General features: G+C 42.2%; 2 protein-coding genes across 7 annotated transcripts in view; both read right to left on the minus strand.

The window, feature by feature from the left end:
• Positions 1 to 4382: 4382 nt before the first annotated feature.
• LOC130205988 (TLC domain-containing protein 4-B-like) lies at positions 4383 to 16934 on the minus strand. The gene is made up of 7 exons (XM_056433632.1): positions 16558 to 16934; positions 12532 to 12692; positions 11469 to 11558; positions 10666 to 10724; positions 10338 to 10432; positions 6024 to 6097; positions 4383 to 5782 (listed from the first exon to the last, which is right to left on the minus strand). The coding sequence occupies exons 2-7, from the start codon at positions 12675 to 12677 to the stop codon at positions 5464 to 5466; spliced, it is 783 nt and encodes a 260-aa protein (XP_056289607.1). The 5' UTR covers positions 12678 to 12692; positions 16558 to 16934; the 3' UTR covers positions 4383 to 5463.
• Positions 16935 to 18219: 1285 nt separating this feature from the next.
• Positions 18220 to 27945, minus strand: part of phldb2b (pleckstrin homology-like domain, family B, member 2b) — a 40961-nt gene continuing 31235 nt past the window's right edge. For 3 of the 6 annotated variants that reach the window (XM_056434729.1, XM_056434726.1, XM_056434731.1), the window contains 9 exons: positions 27479 to 27628; positions 26470 to 26607; positions 26182 to 26281; positions 24915 to 25065; positions 21470 to 21560; positions 21199 to 21345; positions 20567 to 20786; positions 20328 to 20413; positions 18220 to 19626 (listed from right to left, as the gene is read on the minus strand). In XM_056434729.1, coding sequence (XP_056290704.1) covers positions 19486 to 19626; positions 20328 to 20413; positions 20567 to 20786; positions 21199 to 21345; positions 21470 to 21560; positions 24915 to 25065; positions 26182 to 26281; positions 26470 to 26607; positions 27479 to 27628 — 1224 coding nt within the window. In that variant the 3' untranslated portion in view covers positions 18220 to 19485. The remainder of the gene's footprint in view (positions 19627 to 20327; positions 20414 to 20566; positions 20787 to 21198; positions 21346 to 21469; positions 21561 to 24914; positions 25066 to 26181; positions 26282 to 26469; positions 26608 to 27478; positions 27629 to 27945) is intronic. The other 3 variants (XM_056434727.1, XM_056434728.1, XM_056434730.1) reach the window with 3 other exon arrangements.

Here is a 27945-nt window from a genome sequence, read left to right on the forward strand (position 1 = left end):
TTCATGCGATTCGGTTCAATACTTTTTGAGTTTTGCGAATAACACGCATACAAATAAATAAATAAATAAATACATACATAACCTTCTGGCATTTTCAATGCGAAGGTAATAAATAAATACACGGCGATCAAAACATAACCTTCCGGCATTTTCAATGCGAAGGTAATAAATACACGGCGATCAAAACATTACCTTCCGCATTTTCAATGCGAAGGTAATGAAGCACAAGGATAGCATGACACCGAGAGCTAGCATTGTTAGCATAGTCTAGCTGCTATTTTCGAGCTGTGAATTCTCGTGACATTTATAAACATACTTTCAACATACTTTCGAAATTGTCTAAACGGAATTTATACAACACAAGGAAAATGCCTAGTGTGTATCTCTCTCTCTCTCTCTCTCTCTTTATTAAACATGATGTCAGTAGACAGCTGCAAGGCTTTGAAACCACGGATTTCGTGAGTTTTTGTTTGTTCGTGTGCGCCGCGGAGTATGTCGGGGCGAAAGAACTCAAATAAATGCCCCGCCGGATATCAAAACACAATTGGGAGGAATTAATGACAGAGAGAGTAATTGTTATTCTTAAATACTGATTAATGAAGAAAAAGTGGGCTCCAGCAGAAAGGGCACTTTTCTCATCCAGGGCAAAAGGGCTGGTGCTTGAGCACCATGGGGTCTATCTGTGCACGTGCCTGGTTGCAAGCTACCACTTCTTTTTAACTACAACAAAACTAAAAAATCCAGGTTAGTTAACTAAAGATACATACTTTTTTTTTAACGAAAATAAATTGAGTGGTGCGGTGGACGCATTATATACAGTCCATGATTGAGAGGAAAAGGGTACGGGTTGGTCAATTACAGCAGAGAAACAATTACAAAATGTAATAATTCCTTTCCTCTTATGGCCCACACACGTTCTAAGTTTCGATATGTCGATAGGAAATTGTCCAAAAAGTTATGTGGAGTTGAACTGCTAGACAACTTGTGTCAAATAGTTACACTACTAGTTTATTCACATGTAGTTCACGACCTCCGCCGTGAGTTAGCCGCACACACGGATTACAACTTTATTCTCTGCTCAGGTAGACATTACCTCACTATATTTTGAGATAGAAAATAGTTGTTTGCTGCTATAGTTATGCACCAGATGTTGAATAGACTCCAGAGAACCATTATTTTGGATGACATAATTGTCATGGAATAGTGTTCAACACTCAATATGATGACGGGCTCAGCTTTCTCTCACCGACAATCATCTGATACTAAACAATAAATCACTGTTCTGGTTTAAATATACATTTAGACAAATATCATGATAACACAATCAGGTGAAAACAAGTTGTTCCTTTACAATAATACAACATATTTAGAAGTGTACCATGAATGCAACTCTATGAGTTACGCAAATATTCTTTGCTTATAAAATGGGCTATAAAAAGATTAAAAGCGGCACTAAAAACCAAGTGTACTTACGTTTTTATGGTTTGCTAGAGTACACAAAAACAAAAAATAGTTATGTATCTCATGACAAGTGATGCGTGTCCTCAAAGAACCTGGGTTACATCAAACTTTAGTGCACATCTTTATTTGATTGGTTGAGATACATCTTTGGTGTTTATTTTAATACTCCTCTTGTCATTTAGGAAAAGTCCCTCTGTTTTGAGGGAAGACTTTCTATTAGTAAACACGGGCACAGCGGAGAGGCACAAGAGTCCAACTGAACCACAACACCGTTAGACAGCGCAGGTCTGTGTCTGGGTTGTCATACAACAACAATGGCCGTGCACATGTTCTGTATGGAAGAGAATAGAGGGAGAGGAGGGATACCTTTCTCCCTCTTCGTTTAAGGTTTAAGCAAACCTCAGAAGAGAAGACACATGTGGATGGCACATTGGTAGCACAGTGAATTTGGTTTATCCTTCTCATTGATGATGACTATAAAACAGCAGCCACACTGCAGGATTCAGTGCCTGACGTTATGGATGGGAGGCCAGGGAGTTGCATTACATGTCAACACCGCCCTCTAGTGGCCCGTGTGAGACGTTACCTGCTAATGTCATGTATCATTTAGTGGAGATTGTTACATTATGATGCAAAAAATAATGTTCATGTGGCCAGGGAATGTGAACATATGTAATGCGAGGGTTAGGGTTTGCGGAGCACCTTCTCTAACCCTAACGGCAATGCCACAAAGTAGCAATCTGTGATTTATGTGGTATTGTTTGTCAAGATTGCTCTTTTTTAGCAGCAGGGTATACAGATATTACAGGTTTTGGTCAAGCATGCATGTATTTGCCAAAACCTCTGACATCTGGAACTGTTTCCGTGTTTTTATAAACACAAGATTGTAAAAACACGTAGACAACATCTCTACTATGTAAAGAGATTGTTTGTTTAGTCTCTGATGTCAATTGGTGCTCGGCGTTGCTAAGCTGCCATCAAATATGATTCTAAGATATTATATCCACTTATAACCTCATGAAAATAAAAAAGTAAAATTCAATGTCAACATATTTCCAGTACTGCTTCATGGAGGGCAAAGACAACGATGCCTTCAAATAATGGGACTTAACACTAATGAATGAAATCTGTATCTGAGACATAGACGCTCATTAATTGTGTTGTAAGCTGCCAAACGTGTTGGAACCCGAATGATACACATCACATCCGTTAATTTGGTATTTATTGTAAAGAACAAATGAAAACGTAAATGACAAATATATTTCTTCTGCGATACATTCATAGAATGTCACTTAACACGCCACCTACTCACTTCTCTCCCCACACAACATTCAGAACAGCTGCTCTCTATTACCAGAGCATCTGCTTTGTTTTATACTGCTCTTGCATTAATAAATTAAAGACAACGGTACGCATATGATGCAAGATGCTCATAGGATTCAGGTTTATTTGCACTGCCCAGATTGTTAGAGACTATGCATTCAGTATTCAAGTATTCCCTTTATTATTATTTCTGTGCTGGATATTATACTAAATATCTGCTTTATAGTTATCATCATCATCATTATGATCTGTGGATTACATTATGTGGCGCAGTACAAAAATAACATTTTAGTAAACATTATGTGCATGTACTAGGAAGAACAGAAAAGAACAAACGTTGTCTTGCCAACCTACTGTTTACGCTGTTGTGTGTACGGTGTGAACCCCATGCAATACCACATGCGGTCATAGAGGGTGCATGAAGAAGACGGCCACGCCGGCCGTGCAAGGCCGTGCATGGTTTCCAGTGAAGCGTTAACACATCCCGACCCTTGGATGGTGATGATCCACTGGAGTCCATCTCGCTCCGAGTACACTGCGTGTCATCGCATGGCGTCAGTGGCAGAAGTATTTCACACAAACTACACTGAGCCTCATCCTGCAGTGACTGGAGATGGGTATGTGAACAGCATCGTTCTGAACCATCAAATGATGGATGCAAGTTGGCACTGTATATGGAAAAAATGAATAATTTTGGAGTAGTAATGGCACAAATGCAACGTTTAAAACCATAACAAAACAAAAGCACTAAAACAACCAGCTGTCCACACCAGGCATCAAACGTGAAACACATTTTTTTGGGGGGGGGATATAACAACGTATTCAGTATGCCAGTATGAGTTGTTAAAGAAAAAAGGCAACAAAATCAAATACTGAACACAGCAAGGCGTATTTTAGAAAGCTAGCAATCCGTTTGTGTTTTCACAAAACATTTGACCATAGCTTTTGATGTACAGCTCATAAAAAGATACTTTTAGAATGAAAATTCAAGTACATGTTTTTTGTCACTCATCGATGAATTGCAACCTTTAAATTAAACAAATGGCAGGCTCTACATTTGTCTTAAAACCCTTGGAGGAGATTTGTTTGTGTGTTCAGTGTTGTACGACGTGTTCGACAGCTTTGTCAGTAGAATGACGCTCAAGAAATCAATTATAACGTGAATCTTCACGTTTCCATATATTCCACCAAGAAAGAAATAAGGTGATGATAAATATGGAAGTATTATATGTTTAACCCTTGTGTTGCCTTAGGGTCATTTTTTGAAACGAATCATTTACACCCTCCCCCGGATTAATTTGAGTCAACAAACAAACATAAAGTGCCTCACACTTAAACTTGGAAAACAATATTAATTCTAATAATTTTCTGGAGGTTTTAATTGCTGGCGTCAAATTGAACCAAATATGTTAGTAAATGTAAAGGTAACAGGAGGGTGAAACATTGAATCGGGTCAAAATGACAAAAAAGGGGGGGGTGTAGGTTAACAGCAGATTGAAGATTATGTGTGACATGAGGCAGAATGTTTTTCTATCACCCTTCCTAAAACGACTGCAAAAATATTTTTTTACAAAAAAACCCATTACCCTCTGAAACACTGACTATTATCCAGGATGTGTTTAGTTTTTTACATCAAACTTAAAATCTGCGAAAAAAAACAATCAGTTAAATAAATGTGTTGAACTGAATTCAATTCACGGTAAACGCACATAGCAGCTTGTTGGTAAATGTTGCTCAGGGGAGAAGGGTAGACTTGAACAGCTTGTGCCTGAAAAGATATCACAAATAGGAAGTGTGAACATTATCTAAACTTAAGGTCAACACCTGTTGCCAGAATAACTAAAGGGTGTCAGATTTCCCACCGAGCCTCGTAGCACTCAAAGCTGCTGCTCTTGGTCTGCCCTCTGAGTTTAATATTGTTTTTGTGAGGTCTAATCAGCACGTCCGTTTCACCCCCAACATGTATTGCACAATCTGACATAAATGACGACTCCCACAAAACTCTGTCCACAACTTGTCAGTGTCAATGCAACGCGGCATTTCTGTCCTGCATTCTGTGGAATTTCAGGTTGTATGCACGTTATTGAAAAACGGCGAATGTTCTTGCGTTGCTTCGCATCAGCGTACAAACACAGCGCTGACGTTCGCCCTCCCTTTAAGCATTTCGAGGGTGTTCTGTACACCGGCATCCTTTTCAATAAAAACAGCATATTTAACTGTTTGAATATTCAAAACTAATTTGCCTTGACTCCAGCAAGACAAAAGAAATAGAAGACATAAAGTGTACCTTATATAAATGACACCTTCCAATGTTACCAAGAGTCACAATGTCGGATAAACTTCTCTGAACTGAATGACAGTGAGTGATGAACTGTGTAATTATGGGATTGGAAAAGAAAGAAAAGAATGATGATTAAGTCTTTTGCTGAGCTGAAAATATATAAAGGACTCTGTTGTGGTGAGAGAAAAATAATTGTCCATGCACACAGTATTGCGGAAGGCCAGTTCAAGGGTCCATACATTGTTGGGAAGGAAACGATCCGTTAGGAACCATGTGGTGTCACTCTCCCCCAGGTGCAGGACAGGTTGAGTGTCCGAGCTGCCGCTCCCCCAATGCGCCGGGAGTGACTTCATCGTGTCTCCGTTTGAGCTTCCTGGCCACCGACACCCTGTCTCCCTCTAATCCGTCTTCCCGTTCCCCTGACGGGGGTCGGCTTTGCTCTGGCGCGCCGAGCGCAGCGCCCTGTGGCAGCCGCGGCCAATCTTATGCATCCACATGACGTTCATGATGTCCAAGCAGATACTGGAGCCGATCCAAGCCACGCGGCCACCCCAGGACACCAGGTAGAAAGCCTCAGTGCCGTAGACCGCGTACATGCGGATGTAGTACACGGGCATGACGGCGATGCGGACCAGAAAAAAGACGACTGTCATGGCGACGCCATTCGCCATGTTGGGCCGGGAGGACTTGGGATAACCTAGTATCTCAAAGAACCAGCTGAAACACAACACACGGTTGAGAAAACAGTGTCTGGCAAGATATGGACATGTTGTACATCTTCATCTCATCTCATCTGAACACAATTGAGAACATCCAAGAAGCAATAGACGACATTCTTATCATTAAAATCCCTCATAATAAACACAACTTCTGAAATATAATCTCCAGAAATATAAATTGAGCTCCAAACCAAATTGTTAAGAGCCGAAGCTCTGGTCATTAGTAAACGGGTACCTACCGCTGGTTCACACATGGCGTCGAAAACTCAGCAAGCAGACGGAAGTTGGCAAAATAAGGCAACAATCCTTCGCCCTGGAAGAAAGAGGTAGGAACAGGAAGACAACGAAACGTGAAAGGGACAAAAACAAGACAGCAAGTCATTTGGATCAGCAGGCATTAGGTTGATGTACCGCCTGCTCCTCAGAGTGACGAGGTAACCAAGGCTTCAATTCCTAGGAACGCTCAGACATGACATGTATGATCATTCATATTTCGAGACATACTGCCATTGTGTGTGGCGCCAAGTGTAAACGCAGACGTCCTCCCAAATAAAGACCGATTTGGCAGATCTAAGAAAAGAGCGTTCTCCTTCAGGGCACACAATTCGGCTTGAGCTCAAATTAGACTGGTCTTTAATTTGACTGCCAAATGATTCATTCTCATCTGTGGTGAGCAGGAACGAGTCCATCCCATAAAAGGAGTAAACAAATCAAGTGGAATACATTGAGAGTGAGTCAGTTGTTCACAGTGAGGGCACGTGGACACACAAGTGGGTTCATAAATGTGCCGAACACATTTAATGGCAATCAATCTGTTTGAGGCTCAGATATCTTTGGAGGAATGTTGACATTGGCACAATTGTTAGTAAATGGATATGATTCATCCTGCTAGGAGAACAATTTAATACTCTGAAAATGTAATGGAAATTGATCTTTAGATTTTAAAATAGTGAAGTCGTCCCCTTGGAAACTTGAATAGTAACGGGTAAGTGCAAATGGAGCGATGAATTCCTCAGCGCACGTTATCGTGACCCGGAAAGCAGAGTCCTCTTACTCAGAGACATGCATTGCTCTTGAAACTGGTGCAAGTTAATATATATCTCAGTCTCAGTCAATATAGCACACACTGAGGAATGTATTGCTTTAATCGAATACATGTACCACCGGCAATAATTGGTCATCCACATAAAAACGGTGGTGCAATTTCCCTTTAAAGTCAAATCCACTGGAAACATGGCCAGTAACTAAGAGAACACGAGAGGCCTATTTACCAACCAACACTGGGCTCGCTTTCAGAGAGACAATCCATAGCTTTGCCTAACATAAGATGTCTAAATAACATCTTGATCATTTACCCCTTAAAAAAACATACTAAATGCCATCTACTGCTAACTTAAATGGACTGTCTTTTCATCCAGAGAGCAAAACAACCAGTGAAGACCACACTGCACAACAGCTCCACATTGAGAGGGCATTAAGCAGATATCAACACTGCACAGGCGTTCATACATGTGATGTACAACCATACGTACATTCAGCCAGCCACGAGGTAAAAAGGAGCAACCAGAAGCCATGCGGAGTAAAGGAGCGCTACGTCTAACTGCCAAACATGTCGTGGTTTAGACAATCAGGGCCTGAATTCCATTTTGTATGAGACCATCTTCTGCATGTTTGCTCAAACCTGGATTATGAGCGCTCCAAACCATGACTCATGAATGTCCTCGAGTGATCCGACCATAAAATAAGTTTTATTATGGCGTAATTTACGTTCCAATTGAAAATGTTTCCTCTACGACTAAATAAAATGAAGACGATCTCACTACAAGATGCTTTCAGGACTCCACATCTGGAAAAGTGTTGACCCGGCATACATGGCGAAATTAAATGTTAATGATCAAGCGCTGATTTCAAATTGGGCCATTAGCCAGATACATGTGTGTACCGACTGAAAGACTGAATAACACTGCTGTGATCTACATCTCAATTTGAGTTGCAATGGTTGATTGGTGTTTTCTGAAATAAAATTTTGTGTCCAACGTCTGACCGTGAAAAAAAACAATCAAACTCATAATTAAGATACAAATCACAGCATTCAATTTCCCACAAAGGGCGCTGAGGTTATTTGGCTCGTAGCTCACAGCAGGTAGAAGTAGACTTACCGTCCGGGCTGAAATCAAAGCTAGTCGTTAAAATATACTTACTATGTGACACAAACACTGCATTGCAGTTTTTCTAGCGTATGATTTGAACCTGCCACCGAGCATGAGAATACTGGTACCTCTAGGAACTGGTAAGTCCATACTGTGACTGGGCATTAGATCTGCTCAGTGCAACACAACAGCAATAGTAGCAGACAAGACAGGAATAGAAAGTCCACATCGAGACCAAGACCTGCTTGTTTTTTAAAAATGGCATACAACCTTTTTAGTAGTTTTTGCATGAACGGGGATGACACGGTCCGACTTGATATTGGCAGATTTTGCATGTATGGTTTGAAGAGGGGCTATTTATGTTAAAGTCAGCGGAGGACACGGACACAGAAAGACAGACAGACAGATAGTTTAGAAGAAAAACAACAACGAAAAAGATGCGACCCCAATGGGAAGCAAATAAGAAGCAACATTTACAACACTGAGAAGAAAGCATGCATCTAATAGTTACACAGTTGTTAATACTGTACATTATCTTTTTGGTAAAGCTATTCTCGACTGTTAAAACAAACACAAATACAGATTATGCTAGCGATAAATCATACTATCACACTGTTAGTGACCGATAAATCAATAATCAAAACCAACAAGCTCATGACATTAAGCTGATCTGAAGTTTATTTTTAAATAAGGTGAATTCAATTAGGCCTAAATGTGTCTGTGGTGCCTCAGGGGCTAACATTAATATTTTGAGTAGGTAGAATGTATTGTGTATTTGACAGTAAAACGTCCACATAAACACACCCAACACATTAACTAATAAGACTTTGACAACGTATGACACATTTGACTGAATACAGAAGTAAATAAAATGAAAATGACATCAAGTTTGACTGTAAATTGACTGTGGCCACACTTGCATGGCTCACAATATGTTCTTGGCCACCATTTACTAATGCGGAGCATCCATTCTGTTATCCCACAAGAATTTCCAATCCAGTCAGAGGAAACATGGGTGTCCAGTAACAGTATGGCCTACTTCCTTTCATTTATCTAATTGCTTTATATTCAGGGGCTGGCTCTGTTTCTCCAAATGAAAGGCTGGATTTACAGTTGGTTAGGATTCAAATTTATATTCCAACGATATCGCACTGCTTTAATCTTGTTATTGTTTGGACGAAGAAATGTGGAAAAGTGATGTTCCTCATTCTCAGTGCAACGAAGACACACAAATAAAACACCTGGATGCTAATATGATATGTATCACAAATTAAAGGAGAAAATCACATCTGTAAGTCCAGCCAGAGACTGAAATGTAGTTCGGGGTCACATGTAAATATTGACTGCAAGATTTACACTAAACATGTGGTTGAAACCAAATGGACAGAGTTTTTTTACTGCTCTTTGTTTAAAGGTTAAATTCCAAAAATAAGTAAAGTATTAGGACTCAGGCGGAGCAATGCACACCGAGTGTCCTTTTGTATTTTCCTCTTTACAGAAAAGTTTGTTTAACTAAAAGAAAATGGGTATAAAAGGAAACTTCTTACAGCATCAACAGAAATTCTGTCAAACTCAGAGTACAACTGATAGAATACATTCCAAATATGGCTATGTGGTGATGAACTATCATCTCGGAGTCCAGTGGAAGACACTATTTGAGTGACTTTGTCAGTTTTTCCCTCACCGGGAAATCTCAGGAGGAGTTTAAGGAAGAGAAAGAAGAGGCAGAACTGGCACAAATACAGGCAGGCGTCTGATTGGCAGGGAAGTAATGAAGGAAGTTAAATACTGTTTGCTGGCATGCACAGTGACACGATAAGGAGCCCGGCCTGTGTACAATGCTTTGGAACTACAAGCCTGCACACAGTGATTTATGCTTTAGTATTCAGCTGCGCTAAGCTCGACTTGCGTCAGATTCATACAACATTAAAAGGGGAGAGAGGAGGAGGAGGAGGAGGGTCAGTAAAACAAACAGAAAGCACAGAAATTGTAAGGGAAAGGAAAGAAGGGGGAGGGGGTCATCAGCCAGTACCATCATTGAGCATTCCATGCAAAAAATACTATAGTCATTCATTGCCATAGTAAATATCAACCGATCCTGGCGACCTGGAGGGTTTCAGATTGAACCAAGAGTGAACAGCAATCCTCAAATGTTTTAAACTTGCCATTTCCATTAAGGTTAAAGAGTACAACCGCTTCACACTTGCACATCCTAAAGCCAAACGACTTTAAAGCACTTTAAACCTCCGTACTGTTTCCTTCTCGGCTGCATGGTGCACTCACTTGCTGACAGGTGGTTAAGTTAGGTAGAAGACCCAGCCTGGCGGGACACAGCTGTTCACCCTTGGTTGTCTCCTTCCCATCTTGCCTGCATGTTCTGCTATTGGACAATAGGGCACTCACCAGTACATAGTAGTAAGCAAACAACGCTGCCAGATGGTGAACTACAAAAAATGTGTCCCCTATCGCCTTCCAATAATAAAATATCAGCAGCATATCTGTAAAACAGAAGCACAGGGGACAGAGAGGGAACATGTCACGAGTGGAATCAAAACATTGGAAGGACATATGACTGAAAAATTGGAAATACTTTGTTTGAAAATTGTCAATTATATTTCTGTGAAGTGAGACCTCGGAGCATGAAGTTATCACATCTTATTACAAACTACGTGAAGCTTCTTTTGGTTTCGTTTACACAACCATTACCGGGTAAACTGGACGTTTCTCTTACCAGATATGAGGTAGCCTGTTGTGATGGCGACGTTAGTCTTCACCAGTGTAGGGTCTCCCCTATTGAACAAAAACACATTTGGTGTTACAGGGTTTACAAGTCTCCACATGTACACTGCCCTCCAAACGGTCAGAATCCCCGGCCTCTACCACCGGAGTGGTTACAGTCAGCTGGCAGAGAAGACTTCAATATGTTTGAGTGGTCCTTCATGCTTTTAGGATGGAGAGTCATTTTTTACAAATAGATGTTATTTTGTATTAAAATATTTTTGCGGCCAAAACTATTTCAAATGTTAATAATACATTTGATTTCTCAGTTTAACTGTTTCTATTTCTTTTAAAATAGATACTATTGAAGGGAAGAAGAAAAGCACGGTTGATTCAAAATTTTTGAAACGCAGCTCCGCTGTTGCAAATGCCTTGACTTTGCACACTTTTAATTGTGGTATCCAAAATGAAAATGAGGTATACGGCACCTGACAACTTCAGACCGTGCGGGGGGGATTTCCCCGTCCCAGCAAGCAGAGGTGGACATCATCTATTAAGCCCAACAACCCTGGTTAATCTTGCTATGCCGGTCATACTTTACCGCTTGAAATTGCTGCTAATCTTTGAAACAACGGGTGTTTGATGTCACACACAAGCAGCTTTTTCACTGCCAGATTTTATCGAAATCAAGCAACGACTGGACAATCTGGCCAACTGCTCTAAACAGAAACACTCACGCAGCACACGCTGTATAACTAAGAAGAAAAAAAAGAATATGAAAAGTAAAGGTTATAATCGTGCGATTCAAACTCTCACCAGACCGGGTCTTCATTGACAGCGTCATCGAAGAACAAGATGTACAGACAGAAGATTCCCACCAACAGCGCGTGAAACGTCGACACCGTCCTGAAATGAAAACAAAAACACACGGCCGTGAAGATCTTCTCCCGTCTGACGGGAGCGGTACCGACACGCGTCAGTCGACTGCGTGCTCAATACGCTTGCCAGAGGAATATTGAGTATCAATCTAATTTTTTTCCCTCTTGTGGTTTGGCCTACAGGGTGTCATTTTTCTTGCGGTCCTGCCAGTGAATCAACTGATCGTCCGTCACGGCTGCGTACAGATTCAGACCGATTTGACTAAAGAGATTAAACACTGCTGAAGGGTCAGGCAGAGCGGCGCGGACAATCCCAGTCAGTCATTGGGGCAGTGAGACGGTCGGCCAGTTGCCAGTCAGTCAGTCAGTGAGTGAGACTCAATGACAGCCTGCAAGTCTGTTCCCACAATCATGGGCCCTCTGAAAGGATCCCTGTAGTCTGGATCCACTCGTAGTGCTCAAAGATCACAGCGGCCTGTCTGTCTGTCTGTCTGTCTGTCTATCTGCCTGTCTGCCAGCCTGTCTTTCTGTCGGTGTGTAAATATACTCCAATCCATTTGTTCTCACCAGTATCTGCAATGTTCCTTTAAGTTTGCAGATGAAACAAGCAATATGACAACATATGACACTTGGTTGTTGTTGTTGTTGTTGTTGTTCAGATCACACTGTTCATTGGTTTGAAGCTGTGTCCTTGAACTAACGAACTGTGAGGACAACGCCAGTGAAATAGCATGTATACGCACTATAAGAGCTACGGTCCTTGTTGAATGTTAAAACGATGAGGTTAAACTGCACGGAGGAAGCACGGCTGAACCAAACCCTCGAAGCACCGCTCCGCTGAGTTTCCATCCTGCGCCCGGCACCTTGCAAACAGCGGTGTGTGGAGCAAACATTGCAAAACACGCCGTGGCTCATAGTGAGTGAGGTGCTAGTGTCACAGGAAAAGCGCAGGTTGACTGAAACAACCCTGCACATCATCATGTGTGTGTGTGTCGCGTCACCTGGAGTTCCATTCCACCTTCTGCTTGTCGCTGAGGCCGAGGAAGCTGTGGTTGATGCGTGTGGATGTCCAGGGGCTGACTCTGTGGAAGAGCCACTGGAAGGCGAAGAAACTGATGGCGAGAATGAGCTGGTTGAATGGGTCCATGGCCACTCAACCTGACTGTGGGAGGGAGGAGGGGAAGGAAGGAAAGAAGATGAGCCGTGCTCAGTGGAATCAATCAGCGCTATCAAAGACATTTTGAAGACAACAGGTGATCGACTCCGCCGCATCAGTTTCTTCACATCTTTAAAGCCTTGTCCACAATAAAAAAACGGTACTATGGCATGATAATGTATCACCTGGGTCTGTGTTACAGAGGAAGTGTGACAGAAGACAAACCTATCAAGACGTGTGGTGAAAAATATTTGTGGTTTCAGCAAGCACGAACACGAACACACACACACACACACACACACACACACACACACACACACACACACACACACACACACACACACACACACACACACACACACACACACACACACACACACACACACACACACACACACACAGAGCATCTACACTCAAAAAAACGATTCAAGCCCTTCTTAGAGGTGACACATTTAAATGTTGTTTGATACATTTAAATAAATCAATTACAAAACGAAGATATTTATATTGAATGGGTGGAACACAAAATGTATGAATACTTTCATTTATTAGATTTATTTAGGTTACACTCACAAAAACGATTCAAGCCCTTCTTCGAGGTGACACATTTAAATATTGTTTGATACATTTAAATAAATCAATTACAAAAATAGATATTTATATTTAATGGGTGTAACACAAAATGCATGAATACTTTCATTTATTAGATTTATTTCGGTTAGATGGTGTGCATATCAATTCAAAATAAATGTGTTTCATTGAGGACGACCCTTTGCGCATGAAAATCAGTTGTTTACAAGGTGAAGACATTTTCATGGCTGTACGGTGGTGTAGTGGCTTGCACTGTCGCCTCAAAGCCAGAGGTCCCTGGGTTCAATTCCCAGTCGGGGCGTTCCTTCTTTGTGGAGTTTGCATATTTTGTTAGTTAGTTAGTTCATATTTTGAGTTGGACAAACACAAATTGATTTAATTTAATGAATATCGTTATTTTATTTGAGATGTATTTGATACAAATGAGTTGGACTAACTTAATTACATTTTATTGCACTGATGTGCTAAATTTGAGTTGGAGTTGCATATAATTATTGGATGGAAAACCTGCCAACAATTTAATTGAGTTCATCCAATGAGTCATTTCTTTGAGTGTACAACCACACAGGGACCTCAGTTCCCAGGAAGCCGTACAACAAACAAAAATGGCCTTGCTCCTCTACTATATCTATAACCCATTGAACGGTTTGCTTTTTAACCCACCCTGGACTTCGCTTTGTTTGCTTATGAAAAGAAAAGCCAAAAACTGGGGAACTATGATAAAAACATGTTTCACGTGTTAAACTATTTCACAACTTAAATCACAGCTGCAGTGTACGTAATGCAGCGGCATGCAGAGTTTCCCTCAATAGCCCTGCTTCCGTCAATATTGGTCCACTTTGCATGAGATTTAATAATGCACAATACGGCTGGATAGATTCCAACAAAATGTAAGTGTCAGAGCAAATACCGTCATACACAACAACATAACTTTTGATTTCGACCATGTGAGTAGAAATCACCACGACAAGAGCAACATTAAAGAGCCGTATCTCAGCGTCGCTCAGCGTCAGAGCATCCTACATGGAAACAGGTCAGCCATGTGTTGGAAAATGTGAGTGGAACGTGGCTACACGGCATGAAGGGAGCCCGGCGTGGGTTCAATGGCTCAATAAAATCCATGTCAAATCTAAATCTAAAGCTCGGCCTTGAAGCAGCATGGTGTGGAGTGAGTAGAACGAAAGCCCCTCCCCCAACAAATAAAAAATCGTATTCCATCAGTATATTTGGACCAGAAGTGAGTGTTTTCTATAAGGCAACGGAGATCCAAATCCAGCAGCTCTACAGGCCGACTGGCAGTTAGTGACCGAGGTCCACTGCAGCCAACTGTTTTATGAGCGTTGCCTGGGGTGATAGTGCCAGCTCTTGGTGAGACGCCAGATCAGTACACTGTATATACATGTTTGCCGAACAGAGTGTCTCCCAGCGCAGACGCACTTAAGAACACACTCATCCCCGGCCTCAGAGTTCTGGGCCTTCGTTTCTGCAATACCCACAAAGAAAAAGCTCGAGGACAAACAGTGTCCCTCGCTAGATGACTTCGGCCATGAAGAGGAAAGCCACCAGTGACCTCAACTGCAGACTCCACAGAGTCCACTTTAGCCTGCATGTAACATGCATTGGTGGGAAGTGAGCACACACATACTTTAATGTTGCATGCTGCCGGGCCGAAAGACGTGTGTTATTGTTATTAGTGGCTTCTTCTTTGTTTTTTACTGAGGGAGACACAAAGACATCCACGTAAACGCGTCTTTAGCCATTCTAACGAAGTGCAGAGAGGGATTGTTTTATGTACGCAAATGTTTGTGTTCTGCAAAGCTCCTACCCGGGGACCCTGTGGACAAGGGCACACGTTACAAAGGTCAACGTAAGGATATAAAGAAAAAATAGAAAGAAAAAGAAAAACTAACACGACCAGCTAAAAATAAATATAACCTTTAACCTCTGGGTGTATTTGTCGAGTGCGTTTTTCTTAAGCGAAGACTTACACTTTTTAAATCCCTGACAATAAGGTTGCAATGAGCTCATGACACAAACTCATGACTCTTGAAATTAAACCAGTAGTGATAAAGAAAATAAGTGAATAAAGAGGGGCAGAAACCATCACCTCCAGTCCAGACGCACGCCAGGCAGAACGTCGTGGAGGAGGGACAAGAGGCACGGCGCAGACGCACGTAAGTACACTCAAAGAAATGACTCATTGGATGAACTCAATTAAATTGTTGGCAGGTTTTCCATCCAATAATTATATGCAACTCCAACTCAAATTTAGCACATCAGTGCAATAAAATGTAATTAAGTTAGTCCAACTCATTTGTATCAAATACATCTAAAATAAAATAACGATATTCATTGAATTAAATTAATTTGTGTTTGTCCAACTCAAAATATAAACTAACGAACTAAAAAAATATGCAAACTCCACACAGAAGGAACACCCAGAGTGGGAATTGAACCCAGGGACCGCTGGCTGTGAGGCAACAGCGCTAGCCACTACACCACCGTACAGCGCTGAAAGTGTCTGCACCTCATGCAAACAACTGATTTTCAGAAGGCGCATGCGCAAAGGGTAGTCCTCAATGAAACACATTTATTTTGAGTTGATATGCATACCATCTAACCTAAATAAATCTAATAAATGAAAGTATTCATACATTTTGTGTTACACCCATTAAATATAAATATCTATTTTTGTAATTGATTTATTTAAATGTATCAAACAATATTTAAATGTGTCACCTCGAAGAAGGGCTTGAATCGTTTTTGTGAGTGTAACCTAAATAAATCTAATAAATGAAAGTATTCATACATTTTGTGTTACACCCATTCAATATAAATATCTTCGTTTTGTAATTGATTTATTTAAATGTATCAAACAATATTTAAATGTGTCACCTCTAAGAAGGGCTTGAATCGTTTTTTGAGTGTACATTACGCAACGAGGTGGAGTTGAGGACTTCCGTGTTGTTCACCACTGATTTATTGTTGTCAACCATTAAGATGGAGCCAGTGTCAAGTTCAGGCCTTTTAAAAAGAAACCAAAAATAACTTCGCTATGTTCCTCACGTCGCATTTCAGTCTCGGGCACAGTGGATCGCCCCGGAGGCGAACACGTGATCAACCAAAGCACGCGCCGCGGGGGTATTCTGGGGCTCTCTGTGAAGCTGGAGGGGCACGACGGCTTGCTCCAAGGCCAACTCCAAGGGAGAAACAACAACCCGGTGCCCCGGTGTCGCGTCTGTGCTCCCGCCGCCGGTGAAGAGTGGAAACGCGGGCCTACCTTGTGACGTTCATCAAGAGGATCCGCGCCGCGCTCTCAGCTCCTTATCGTGTCCAGGGTCGGTCGCGAAACCGCGCGCGTTGAGACGAAGCCAGAGCCATGTCGAGACGTTTGTCGGTGTGTGGCATAAACAACACTAGGAGCCCGCCTCCCGCTCCGCGCGCACGCTAACAGCTCGTGGGAGGCGCGGCGGGGCCGGAGCTCCGTGCCTGTGACCACTCTGCGCTGTTCACCGAGGATCCCAACCGGCGAGAAACGTGCATACTTGCAGGTGGTTGCAGCTCGATCGAGTGAAGTGAAGGATGGAGGCTGTGTGTGTGTGTGTGTGCGCGCGCGCGTGTGTGTGCGTGTGAGAAAGAGGCGGTCTCCCTCTCCCTCCGATAGGGCTCGAATTACAGCCGAATTCTTAAAGACACACTCCCATGCACTCTACCAGAGTGGGATGCCCAAGAACCCTGGCGGTGTCTATTTATAGCCTCGGCTGGTTGGACTGATCCGGGGGGAATCAAACCAGTCTAACCAGAATACAGAGAGCTGCGGCCGTGGGCCCCCCACCGGTCTCAGTGTCCATGATTCATCCAGTGAAGGCCCCAAAAAATCCACACTCAATCTTTTCCATTCATCCTTTGGTTGTGTCATACACGTGTTACAAACAGTCCTGGGTGACCTGATGAGTGTCCTGTGAAACCCCTGGTGTTGTGGTCACCTCCCCTGACCCTTCTCAGATGTCAGCCACTGCACACCCCACACATTGCCAGAGGGCAGGCCACGGATTGTATGACGAGTTACAGCAGTTTAAAATGATATCTCCTCTAGATCGAAGGGGCAAGGCCGGTGTATTTACAGCTGGAGGAGCACCTCAGTCTCAGTGGCGTGTACCAGGCCGGTTCGTCAGGTCTTTCAGCTGGAATCCAGGATGAGGTCACTTCCTGACAGTCTCTGACGTGTTATACGTGTTATAACTACATGTAGTTATAACACGTCTGTTGACTGAAGCCGACTCTGACACAACACTGCCCTGTGCCTTTTTTTATTCTCTTCATGGGTTCGTGCCAGCCTCATGGTTTATTTATTTATTAACCATAACCAGTTAATTTATTTACCAACCATAACCAGTTCATTTATTTACTAACCATAACTAGTTCATATATTTATTAACCATAACCAGTGTGTCAAGCAACCATAACCATGTCACTGGTTATGGTTGATTGACACACTGGTTATGTTTGATTTTTCCTTCCAGAACATTTTAGCAATTCATTTGAATTCATAGTTGTTTAGTTGTATATTTACCAAAGACACACAGACTCATTCTGGTGTTGAAAAGATGTTGCGTATTTGAACCAAAAATATTTGACAAAAAAGGTGATTGTCAAATATGAGTATATTCATTATTTGACAATCACCTCTCGTCTGGTGAGGTAATAGCACGGCAACTCCCACAAAAACGATTTTAGATTGATAAATAGCACCACATGTGGAAACACATGCATTTTTTTGTTTAGGTTCAATTGTCCCTTTAATGCAACAAGCACATCACATGGAGGTATGTGGCAGCATATAACACCCAACTAGTCATTTTGGCATTTTTCTAAATCTCCCATGTCATTCCCGTAATTAACAATAACGATGTTGCGAACTTCTTAAAAATTATTAAAAAGGTAAAATATATAATTTTTATTATTCATATAGAAATACAAAATTAAGAAACATGCATTGGTAATGGTATAAATACAGTAGGATCAAAATAAAATTATTTATACCAAAAAAAAGCGTCCACTGTAACAGCTCCTTTAGTAGGTGCTCGTCATATAAAAACATTTAGCATTTTGATCTTATTGTAATGAACAAAGATAAGTCAAAGCAGAGTAACCACATATACATTATACCACATAAACATGTTCTTTGGTCAGTTAAACAAGAAGCTATGCCAAGAGGTCAGATAAATGCATCCATCAGTGGACTGCAGCACTCAGACGTAGCGTGGAGTAGGCTGTGAAATGTAAAAGCAGCTTTGGTGTTAATGTGGAATAGTCAGCTTCACTAAAGCATTGAATGAGTGTTAATAAAAGCGCAAAGCAGCAGATAATCCACCGTTTGGATGGCTGAGCTCCTCTGAGGTGTGTGTACCATGCATTCTTACCGCCCGACACCTAGGTGGGGCGAGGGGGAGGGGGGCTTCTAACGCACAAAACCACTCGGGCCATGCTTAACCACTGGTATTATAGTTTCCTCACCAGAGACAGGTCGGCTTTGTGGATAGATGCACGTAGCTCATGACAAATATAGATAATATTGCATGTAAAAAATACTGCCACTCAAAATATAATTTTGTTGTTGTTGAGAAGTTTCGAGTTGATTACGGAGCGTGTCCTCACTATCGTCAACTTAAAAACATGTTCCATGACATGTTCAAATTGTTTGTGCTTTGCTTGGCAGCGTTGTTATGTAATGATGTCAACGATGACAAGGTGGTAATACACCAGCGAGCTCAAACTGACTCATCACTGTTTCCAATAGTTTCTCCTCATTAAAAATCGTTTGTAAAAAGCTTCATACAGCTACAGAAGGAGCTGCTGAGTCACAGGCCGCTCTTCTCTGAAGAAAATGGGTTGTAAAAAGTTAATATAAAATATAAGTTTTAAGGTGTTTACACCTGAAATCACTCCAAGGCACCACAGCACATTTTAGATCTCTGGGATGGAACACGATTGCATGATTGTTCAGATTATTATCTTGCATCTGCCTACAAAGACGCATGAATGCTCCAGATATTATTACAAACCCAGCCCATCTCGACAGGAAACTGAGTTCATTCTTCAACAAAAGAAGGAGAATAAAATCAGTTTCGAAGACAGAGAAAAGTCCAGAGCAAAACGATAGAAAACGTAGTCTTAAAAAGCCCCAGTGAGTCGTAGCCCATCGTCACTACACCATGAACTGGGTGTAGCCCTCGGCACCGGTGACGATCACGTCCATCCAGATCCTCATGGCCTCAGGAGAGGGAGCGACCATGTAGTAGACCCTGTCATGAGTCTTCACGCTGAAGGTCAGGGAAGGATTTGGGCTCTGAGGGAGAGGAGGAAACGAGAACAGGGGGAGGAAAAGTGAGGGTGGGGGGAGAAATGATAAAGGATGGGAGATGGAGACAAGAATTTTCAAATAAATTAGAAGATGCTGAAATCCAACTTTTCAGAACATAAGTACATCGCATTCATTGCTTTTGCAGCCACACATACACACATACCTGATCACATACACACATACCTGATCACATACACACATACCTGATCACATACACACATACCTGATCACATACACACACACCTTATCACATACACACACCTTATCACATACACACATACCTGATCACATACGCATATATCTGATCACATACTCACATACTTTATCACATACACACATACTTTATCAAATACACACATACTTTATCACATCCTCACATACTTTATCACATACTCACATACTTTATCACATACACACATACTTTATCACATCCTCACATACTTTATCAAATACACACATACTTTATCACATACTCACATACTTTATCACAGACACACATACTTTATCACAGACACACATACTTTATCACATACACACATACTTTATCACATACTCACATACTTTATCAAATACACACATACTTTATCACATACTCACATACTTTATCACAGACACACATACTTTATCACAGACACACATACTTTATCACATACACACATACTTTATCACATACACACACACTGTACCTTATGTGCATTCTTCAAGTGATCGTAATACACTTCTTCAATAGCTTGGAAGTAGATGACTCCTTTCAGCTTGGCTTCATGCTTGTCTGCAGAGGGCAACATGTGTGTCAATGTATTGCAACGTGTCCTCTGCTACACAATACCTGTGTGTGCATGTGTGTGTGTGGGCCTCCGCCTGTGTGGATGTACACTGTGTCTGTTATGAGGTGGTCCTGTGTGTCTGTTCTGAGCCGCAGTACCTGAGTAGTAGGTGAGTGTGCGTCGGTTGCGGTCAAAGACGAACCAGCGCTTCTTCCAGGTTTTGATCTTGCCGCCCATTTTGATCAAGTAGCCACGGCACGTCTTTTCCGAGATGGATAAGTGGAAGCACGTGTCCGTGCTGTGGCCCGCCGACTCAATGTGAGCGCGCAAGTCAAAATCGTCTTTTCGCACCGGCAGGTACCGCGTCAGCGGCCGGGACTGCAGAGATCAGAGGGTCATTGATGAGTTCAAGTGTATTTATAGCTTTTTTTGTGTTTGGATAATTCATGCAAATCATGCAGATGTATATCATATGTGAGGTATATTACAAGTAGAATATTCTTTCTCCCGCTGCCAACAGTTGATGGTCCAGACAAAAGAAAACAAGATGATGGATGGAGCTTGTGCTAAGAACTGTCAGCAAGCTCAAAAGGATCGTTTGTGTATGATTACAGCACGACAAATGTTATTTTACTGTAGGGACAAAGCTCTGTTCCCTTCACTGGCTGCAATACGGGTGTTACAGTTTGAGACGTGGGACTCCAGATGCAGAAACAACACGATCACATCTTGAGAAACATTGTCCAATGACAAATGAACGCACACTTTTTGTGTAGTTGCTCCTTCCTACCTGTGCCCTCTGCTTTTCTCTCAGTTTCACCTCCCGGTCGATGAGTTTCTGCCGTCTGCTGGTCTCCTCCTGCAGCCTTTTCTCCAGGTCCTCTCTTCTTTTCCTCTCCTCATCCAGAGCCTGGTTTCTCACCTCCATCTCTTGCTCCTGAGGAATAATGGAAATGTTGCGACTAAATAAAGGGAGCACATGTATGCTGATGTACTGTGGATATCGTCTCTACCAAAGTCTGACACAGTGGAAACAAAAGGAGGATTTGATCAGTAGTGACCTTGTATTCGAGGAGGCTGCTCTTCTCTTGCTGGGCTTCTCTCAGCAGACGCTCCATCTCCTCGAGCTTGGCCATATTTGAAGTACTGGCACTGCAGCAAACAAGCACACACAACAAACATCAATTGTCTTCACCAACAGTGATGAGAAAACAAACACCAAATCATCAAAAGTGATGAGACTGAGCTGCTTCCAAGTTAAAGAAATAAACCTGCTGATGCAGCGGCAGCTCAGGAGGCCGTGTTCTCTCTCTTTGCTACTCTCACCTGTAACCAATATGAAATGTCTATCATTGATCATAACTTTGTTGGTTATGTATATGCCGATATGCAGAAAACAGAAGCTTTAGCTCAAGCTGCCTGTCTGGCCACACGAGGGCCCGACAAACAGGCTGAGGCCGTCGCATGAGCTAGACACCAATGAGACAAAAATAATTAGATTAGATTAGATTAGATCTTCCTTTATTAGTCCCACAGTGGGGACATTTCAGGATCACAGCAGCGGGTGCAGATTAGATAATAAAGTATCTGCACAAAACAAGAGGCAGTTTAAAACTTAAAATACCTCGGTTCAGGTCTGATGTGTATTTATCTTCGAAGGAAATGCAGATGCCATGCTGTTAATCACCAGATTTTAGAACTAATGTACACAACTATTGTTAGTCCTTTTAACTTTTCACCTTCCTGCTTGGTTAGGACACCTACACTGTAGATCTAAGCATGAACTCCCCAGTAGTGTGTCATCAGCATGAACAATATTCATCAAACCCCAAAAGCCCTCATCCTCTAACAGATAAGAGGAGGAAGAAGCACCTGCAGATTCCATCCTCTCTTCAGCCTGTTTGAGCTCTGGGAAGCAGAGCAGCTGTACCGCTGGTGGGCCTGAGGGCTCCACCTAGTGGGCTGCAGAGGAACTGCAACATGGTCACATTACACCAAAACATTTGGGAGGAATTTACGAAACTATTGTCATTCTCAAATGTGGTCAAGAAGTCCCATCAATGAAAAACAACAGCAACAATCCAAAATGAAACAAGAACTTACACTTCAAGAGCAGAGCATTGCTACACGACAAGAGCATTTTATATTCCACCCATGCAATGAGCTGTCCACAAGATGAACTCAGCACTCGTGATTACCACAAAGACCCAGCAGAAAATGATAATGCAATTATTTACATAGATTCTTAATCTGCTTTTTTTCAGGGGTTACATTTACAGAGATAAATAAACTCTCCTGAGAATACACTGTTTGTGTGTGTGTGTGTGTGTGTGTCTGTGTGTGTGTGTGTGTCAGGACTGTGAGGTGCTCGATGCAGAGTCAAAGCGGTTTGAAGACCTGGAGTTTCAGCAACTGGAGAGCGAGAGCAGGCAAGACGAGGAGAAGCAGAGTCATACTCAAAAGCTTCTCCGGGAGACCGCAGACTGTGTGTGTGTGTGTGTGTGTGTGTGTGCTAAATCAAAGAGGAAATCCACCAAGAAAGGAATCCTGGATGTCATGGCACTAGTCCCTGACTTCAGTTCAGAGCCGCGGGCCGAGCCGAGCGTTCGGGCTCTCCGCTCTCCCAGACTGCAGATGGTCTACAGATGACCTGCATTCTTGAATGACATCACATGGAAGGGATTTGTGTCTGTTTGTCATGGTGAACCATATTTACTCCTCCTCTCCATTCCCCTCTTTCTCCACCTTGATGCAAACACACTTCCTCTCTTATCCGCAGCCAGAATGGAAATGGATACCCAATGTTGATCTGTGATGATGTCACAACATTGTTTACATGAATGGTACACTTTAGATCAAGTCCAAACAAATCAAGAAGGAAAGGGAGGCGTATATATATATACAGTATATATATATATATATATATATATATATATATATATATATATATAGAGAGAGAGAGAGAGAGAGAGAGAGACAGAGACAGAGAGAGAGAGGGGGGGGGGGGGGTACCATATGTAACCCAAAAGAGAAAAAAAAGGATTTTGGAGGGAGGGTTTGAAAAATGAAAAAAACAATAAGAGAAAGCGTGGAGAAGAAAATGCTTTCCTGTTCTTATCAGCTGCCAGTTTCATATAACATCCCCACAGCTCTATTTTTTTGCCATAATTTGAACTGAATACAACCAATTTATAAACTAGTGCATTTTTTATGTAAATACAAAAACTTCTTAGGCAGAGATGGAAGATGAAAATGCCATCCCAACGCAAGAAACAAATGCCGGGCAGACTTTATAAAATCAGCATCTGTGATTGCATTTTGTGCCATATTTCGGTCTACTACATGCATTTGAGTATTAACTAATCTTCCAGCACTCAACCCGTTTCCCTGTACTCACATAAACATTAATCCAAGCTCACTGTAACATCCACCCTCTCCTCTCTTCTTCCCATCCTCTTGACCATTTTCTTACCTCAATCGATGAGAAGTGATCACACTCATCGTCATTATAGAGCAGCCCAGTTCTATCTATTCAAGTATTTGGACTACTTGGGAAGAACTGGATTTATCTTGCTCCAAAAAACAGAAAACATAACTGACAGAAACTCCAGTTGTCTCATAAAACTACTTTTTTTTGTGTCCAACACTGATCCAGGTTTTAAAACACGCGTCCTCCAATCCAACTTAATCTGGTAATACAAAATCCAACTGCAACCATCCTGAGGATCACAGAGGCAGCCGGCTCCAGGAAAACTTGCAGAGAGGTCAATCTGCAAATGGTTTGAAGCTGTGCACATTCTATCCACAGAAACAAGACCATACCATTCAGGGAAACAAGAGGAGGGGAGACAAGAGACGGATGTAACCACTGCACAAAAGTCGAGAAGCAAAGCAAGCACACATGGACTGAGTCCGGATGGGGGGGTGGGACCCCTAAATCCACCTCCACACTCATACTGGTTTGCTCAGTTCATCTGAACCTGAGGGGGTTGACTGTGCACACACACACACACACACACACACACTTTCATGTTTTCTCCGTCTTCCGTAACCTGACCCATATAGGACTAATCAAGAGTTCCCCTTAACTCAGAACAAGCTCAGTTCTACACATCTTATTCTCCAAGGGGGAGCCATGAAAGGCGGGAAACCTTTTGCACTGCAGCCCCACACACTTTTTACATTAACCCATTTTCTGCTCTCTTTGTCCACCCCCATTTCTACAGTCAATGTTTCATATTACCAACACAAAAGGAACAGTGTTGTGTGGTCTAGCCTGCAATTTTCAAGGCAGTTGTCTCTTGTCATACTTCAACTTTTCTCCTCCTAACTACATTTTTCAAATCCTTTCTAACAGAATGAAGAAAGGAGACGCGAGTAATGTTCACCGGCAAATACTTCACATCCAAGTCTTCCAGCAAAACACTGTTTTGTTTCCATTCCTTCTACGGATAGCCACACACACACACACACACACACAAACACACACAATCTGTAGTCACCGACCTGGAGATATTATCCGGTGAACAAGCAGAGATGCTGGTTTCAATGGAGTCCGTGCTGTCCACACTCATTGTGTCAAAGGCCTGGTTGTCACGGTACCCGAAGGCATCGAGGTAGACGTTGTTCTGTGAAGCTGCTCGTGAGCCGGGCTGACCTGGAGACACACACAAAGAGCGAGAGAAATAAACAACGGCGTTAGCAGTGACTAACTTTAGTTACCCTCCCCATGCACGTGTGCCCTCCTGTGCTGTACCCGTCTCTGTCACTCCATCTGGGACAACCGTTTGCCCAGACGGCTTCAATTTTGGATCACACTGCCCCGCCACTGTGAGACGCTCTTCTACGATTAGTGAACAATAAATGTACACCCTATTGGTGAAACTAATCTTGATCCAAATAGTAAGTAGAATCCCGAACGAACAACCGGCCTACAGAAGAGTCCTGAACGTAGTTACGGCAGTCCAAAGACGTCTGGAAAGAAATGTGATGTCCTCAGGAGTAGAAGGAGGGATGACGACAATAATTGTGCTGCGGTTACTTTAAAGATAGGCAAACTCGGCCTCTGGGTACAGGAAGAAACACACGGAAAAACCTGATACCATCTGCCCCATGCAGCAGACCCACCCATCTGATGAGCCAGATCAAGGGACCAAAGGGACTGAGGGGCCAGATACACACGAAGCAGTGTCCGGGAAAAAACATCTAATGAAAGGTCACAATTGGTTGATGCATGTGGTTAGTTTGAACTTGAGTTATTAGTTTTTCATTTAAAATAGTAAGACCGTACACACGTCAAACTGGACATGGGGCAAAAAAGAAGCACGGGGCCCTCCAGGTAACAGACCATCCTTCATCTTCAGTAGTTAAAACTACAGTTAAAACTGCATCGTCAGCATACATCCAAACAGAGGGCACAGGGATTATACTCTGCGGTGGATGAGATATTTCCTTAATGATGGGAAATGGCTGATTGACCTTTATGGCAGGAAGTTGACGAAATCTACATCTAAGCAGCTTGTTTTGTAACAACTCATTTACTAACTAACACACTCCACACCACTTGATGGAGCAGCCTTCCTCCACTTACATTCCTGCACTATCTCCTCTGACACATAAACAACTGAGAAACTTTGGGATCCAACTCAACACAATGACAAACAAAACCCAGGGCAGTGAGGTTTGTCAGTGAAGTTACGTTTATTCCCATGAAGTAGTGTCTTTATCTGTATATATGGTTTCCAAGTAAGTGTGTAAGCTTATGTTTGTCTACCTTTATGCACTCGACGAGATTCAGTTTCCTTGTTGGGGAAGGAGAAGATTCTTGGGAGAATGCTGCCACAACTTGTGCTCTGTACCAGGGGATGATGAGACTAAAACAAACAAAGAGAGACCAAACCTGTTTTTACTTTAAATGATACAATATCTAGAATTTGTATACACAATACAATTGAATGTTAAACCTGTGAACATAAGCCACAGATAGACCAAGCATGACATCAAATCATTTGGATTAATTAATGTAATTTGTGCATACACATATATATGTATTTATGTGTACCTTAGTCGGGTAGCTGCGTCCCAGTGTAGCGCACATGAACTGGGGGCTCATGATGGGGGTGGCTTTCTTCCTGGGTAATGTGTCACTTAGATGGGAACCCCCGTCAGACCTCTTCTTCTCTTCCAGCAAACGGAAATGCTGATAAGACACACACACACACACACACACATAACAGAAGTTGATTGAAAATCAATTATGTATCATGTCATTCAACTCAATTAAATGAATGAGCAAAATGATCCAATTTAATTTTAGATCATATATGTAAGTTTCTCTGTGTGGGATTTAAAATGTTGTACTAACACCTTTTTAAATTAAGAATATCAACAAAAAGACACTGGAAAACCACAGTGCATTCTCTAATTTTTAATCCAGATTTTTTATTTTAGCCATATAAATAAATTCTAATTTATTCATATGAGTATGAGATGGAATAGGGGGGAGGATAACTTAACTAATCGTGGACTAAAACCAAATGTACTAACTGTCAACTATCTACCATAATCAACAACAATCAATCAAAGCAACTGTGTACACTGTGCATCTGGTTTTGACACATTGCGTAAAAAGTAAAAACACAAAGTTGCTAATACACACACACACACACACACACACACACCTACACACACCCACGCATTACCTGCCTGTGTCGGTGGTGGTGTTTTTTGAGAGGGAGGGGAGGTGGGGGGGAGTCAGGAATGGGAGAGGGGTCTCTATATGACACCATGTTCTCTGGCCAATGCACGGAGGGCGTTTTGGGGAGGGGGCGGGGATATAGATGGAAAGAGGAGGAAGAGGAGGAAGAGGAATGACAGCTGACAGTTGAGGATGAATGGCAGAGCTTTGAACAGAAGAAAGGAATATTGTCAGAAAAACGGAAATAGCGCCAAAAGAGGAAAGGAATTGGGGAAACCACTCTCACACACACACTCACTCAGCCAAACACTTTGCATAATCTACGTCTGTTTACATAACTACACACGGGACCCCTTAACACCACTCCACACACCTCATACTCCGGTTTAGGAGTGTCGTCGTCAGGGGAGGAGTTTACCTCGGACTCAGGAGAAGCATTGGCCAGAGTGGGGGCAAGGGCGGGTTTAGGCTCCGCCCCAAGCTGTGAGTAAAGCTCATTGATTTCTCTGACTGTGACATAGCCCTGGAAAGTGTCATGTGGAGAAAGAAGGGGTGAGGCATAGAATGGCGTGAGTCAGCCATATTAATGACACACTTTTAGTCGTTTATTAGTTGTTAGAACGATGCAGAATTTGGTGGCAATTTAAGCAATTTCAAAGCAAAAAATGGAACAACAAGTCTTGTCACTTGGAAGTAAATTAGTTAGAAACTGAACAGGAAACATTCATTCAGTGGCTTACACAAGGCAATAGGCATTATAACACGGTTACCTGGGTATTAACATGCAAGTACAAGCCGTGCATAGAATTAATGAAAGAAGTCTCACTTTCCCCTCCCTAC

This window comes from Pseudoliparis swirei, chromosome 16, assembly GCF_029220125.1.
Source record: "Pseudoliparis swirei isolate HS2019 ecotype Mariana Trench chromosome 16, NWPU_hadal_v1, whole genome shotgun sequence".
Taxonomy (NCBI): Eukaryota; Metazoa; Chordata; class Actinopteri; order Perciformes; family Liparidae; genus Pseudoliparis; species Pseudoliparis swirei.

Bases quoted from the DNA above. Each gene is read 5' to 3' on its own strand.
- LOC130205988 (XM_056433632.1), bottom strand. From the start codon at position 12,677: ATGGACCCATTCAACCAGCTCATTCTCGCCATCAGTTTCTTCGCCTTC. The intron at 10,433-10,665 runs GTAAGAGAAACG...TCTGTTTTACAG, and splicing joins AACAGGCTACCTCATATCTG to ATATGCTGCTGATATTTTAT. The intron at 5,783-6,023 runs GTAGGTACCCGT...GTTGTGTTTCAG, and splicing joins ACGCCATGTGTGAACCAGCG to CTGGTTCTTTGAGATACTAG.